The sequence below is a fragment of the Protobothrops mucrosquamatus genome, unplaced genomic scaffold, assembly GCF_001527695.2.
Source record: "Protobothrops mucrosquamatus isolate PMUCROS unplaced genomic scaffold, P.Mucros_1.0 scaffold2, whole genome shotgun sequence".
Lineage (NCBI taxonomy): Eukaryota > Metazoa > Chordata > Lepidosauria > Squamata > Viperidae > Protobothrops > Protobothrops mucrosquamatus.
The window spans coordinates 3,359,621-3,362,237 of record NW_015386389.1 but is presented as its reverse complement, the minus strand read 5'-3'; the positions used below and the strand labels follow the sequence as shown (position 1 = coordinate 3,362,237).

Sequence of the window (2,617 nt, the reverse complement as noted above, 5' to 3'; positions counted from 1 at the left end):
GAAGAGGAGGGGGATGGAGCTTGGGGAGCAAAGGGGGGCTGGAGCTTGGGGGGAAAAGAGGGTCTGGGGCAGAGGGGATCTAAGAGAAGGGGAGGGGGGGCTGAAGGCTTGGGGGGCAAAGAGGGTCTGGGGCCAGAGGGGATCTAAGGAGATCTGGAGGTAGAGGGTGTCAGAGAGGAGAAGGGTGTTGGGTTCTCCAAAAGCCCCTCAACCTGCTTCTGCAGAGCCCCGGGAGATTCATGTGGTCCATTGACGAGCTGGCCGTGATCGACCCAGTAGAGATCAACTCGGAGGACATCCACCGCCAGGCCTTCTACCTCAGCCAGAGCAGGTGGGGCAGGGCAGTGGGGTGGCTGCAGGTTTTGGAGGGGTTTCTCCCTGGTTGCCCCTCACTCACCCTTCCTTCCTTCCTTCCTTCCTCAGGATCGACAGTGAGGTTGAGGAGCAGAGGCAAAGGGCCATCGAAGAGGTAACAAACACCGTCATCCTTGGTTCAAGCCAGCTGGGGGAGAGGGATTGGGTTCCAGCCATTCAATGGGAAGCTTTCCTTGCCTGCTGTCACCTTCAAAGTTGCCTCCATCCCCTGATCAATGAGCGGACAGGAGGAGGGTGCTCAGGAAGCGAAAACCCTTTGCTTGGTGCCCAACGAGCTGCAGAGGAAGAGGCTTTGAATCCACTCATCGTTGGCTTTAGGCAGGAAAACATCTTGCTTTTCTCTTCTTAAAACTCTGCCAGCAAACTGATGGTCCCCTGCAAAGAACGTGCATGTCATTAATATGCATCCTGTCCTTTCTTCCTAGTTTTTCACCAAAAGCACCATTGTCCCATCGCCCTGGACCGATCCCATCGGAAAACAGGCCTCTCAGCTGAATTCAACCAGATGTAAGCAGCAGCTTCTTTTTTTTTGTAATAATAGTTTTATTGGTTTGTCGAAATCTATCTATATAAATAAAAATGTGAATGTTCGTTTGTTCAAAATCTTAAATCTCCGAAAGTTCTTCACCGATTGCTTTGAAATTTTGACACAACGTTGCATTCGAATACGCGCGTGTTTTTATATATCTACTATTATATAGATGTCACACCTGTGACAGGTAAAAACATGCTTTTTTTTTGAAAAACAGTGCTATCTGTTGGACGTAAAAGCAAACCAGACAATCTCTATATCTGCACAGACAATGGAACAACAAAAAATATTGTATACCCACAAGCATTGTGAAATTAAACATATTAGAAACGTGCGCTTTCTCTTTTCTTTCTTTTCCATTTAACCAGACTGAGCCACAGCAACGCGTGGCCGGGTACAGCTAGTATAAAATACAAAGAGAAATTCAAAATAGAAAACTAGAAGAAGGGAAGAGAAAAGAAAAAAGATAGCGTAAAGAGGGAAAAGAAAAAAGCACCAACTTTCGACTCTCTTTGGCACAGTAGAAGATAACATTACAATCGCAACTTTTTGCTTTTACGCAACAGTTTGCACAAACCATTTTTGTAAAAATGAATCTGTCTATATCTAATCCTGCTTCTGTTTTGAAATTGCTTCCAGATTTGGTGCTTGCGGTGAAAAAGGAAAATGAAAGCTTGATTTTGCTTTTGTTAATTACGTTTATTGTTATAATAGCAGCTTCTATTCTGGAGGCAAGGAGGGTTCATTTCAAGCCCTGTTGTTCAGGGTTGGGATGCAAATGGTAGAGATCAGAGGTCCCCAATCTTTTGGACACCAGGGACCAGTTCCGTGGAGAAAGGTTTTCTGTGGACCGCAGACTGCGTGGTTTTGTGTGCTGCCTGCATCCCACGGATGGGGCTTTGCTTGTTTGTGCAGGCCGGTTGCTGGCATGCCACGGACCAGAGGTTGGGGACCCCTGACCTAGATGGCTAGTTTCCAGGATCTCCAACAGGCAAGGCTTTGACAAGCCAGAAAGGAGACCGTTCTACATGCTTCTCAAGCCATCCTTGCTAAGCTAAAGAAAGAAAAAAAAACATTTTGCCTATTCTGCTAAGAAAAACAAAAGTCTAATGATTTTTTTTCTCTCGGATCGTAATATTACACAACACTAAGTAGGTGCTGCTGTTTGCTTAAATTGCAATAATTGGAATCACTTTATTTTGAGCTGTTGTTTGTGTCCTCGTGGAAGATTTTCCTCCGTGTTTAACGATCGACTGACTGATTCTTGTTTCTGTGAGCTGAACCGCTTGACCAAACCTGACTGCCAAAATGTGGAGAGAGGGAGCGTTTCCCATTGTCGCTAAGCATAGGCAATGCTTTTTATGCCTTCCTTGTTGCTATTTCAGCTGTTCACTAAGAACTCGATAAATTGCAGGTGTTGACCTCAACGATGCTTCGCCAGTCGGCCGAGAAACAGTCGCGCAGCCCGGGAAAAATAATGGTTTGTATGAGAAAGAGGGCAAACTCAGTATATGAAGGGATCTGGGTGGAGAGAAAGAGGGCACCTGTGTGAAAGAGAGAAAACACGCCTGTCAATAGGTTGATGCGTGTACAGATAGTCTCTGATTTATGACTGACCAATTAGTGACTGTTTGGAATTCCACAGACCTACTTGTAACCCAGATTTGAAGTTCAGATGGCTCCCCCTCTCCCCCCCCCCCCCCCCCCCCC

The 2,617-nt window shown here is 46.2% G+C and overlaps 1 protein-coding gene across 1 annotated transcript in view; it reads left to right on the top strand.

Moving 5' to 3' along the window:
• The window catches only part of BORA (BORA aurora kinase A activator), a gene marked incomplete at its 3' end in the record, with an annotated part of 16,050 nt that overhangs the window by 1,993 nt on the left and 11,440 nt on the right, over positions 1–2,617 (top strand). The window contains exons 2-5 of the mRNA XM_029287368.1: positions 225–331; positions 424–469; positions 801–882; positions 2,322–2,387. Coding sequence (XP_029143201.1) covers positions 225–331; positions 424–469; positions 801–882; positions 2,322–2,387 — 301 coding nt within the window. The remainder of the gene's footprint in view (positions 1–224; positions 332–423; positions 470–800; positions 883–2,321; positions 2,388–2,617) is intronic.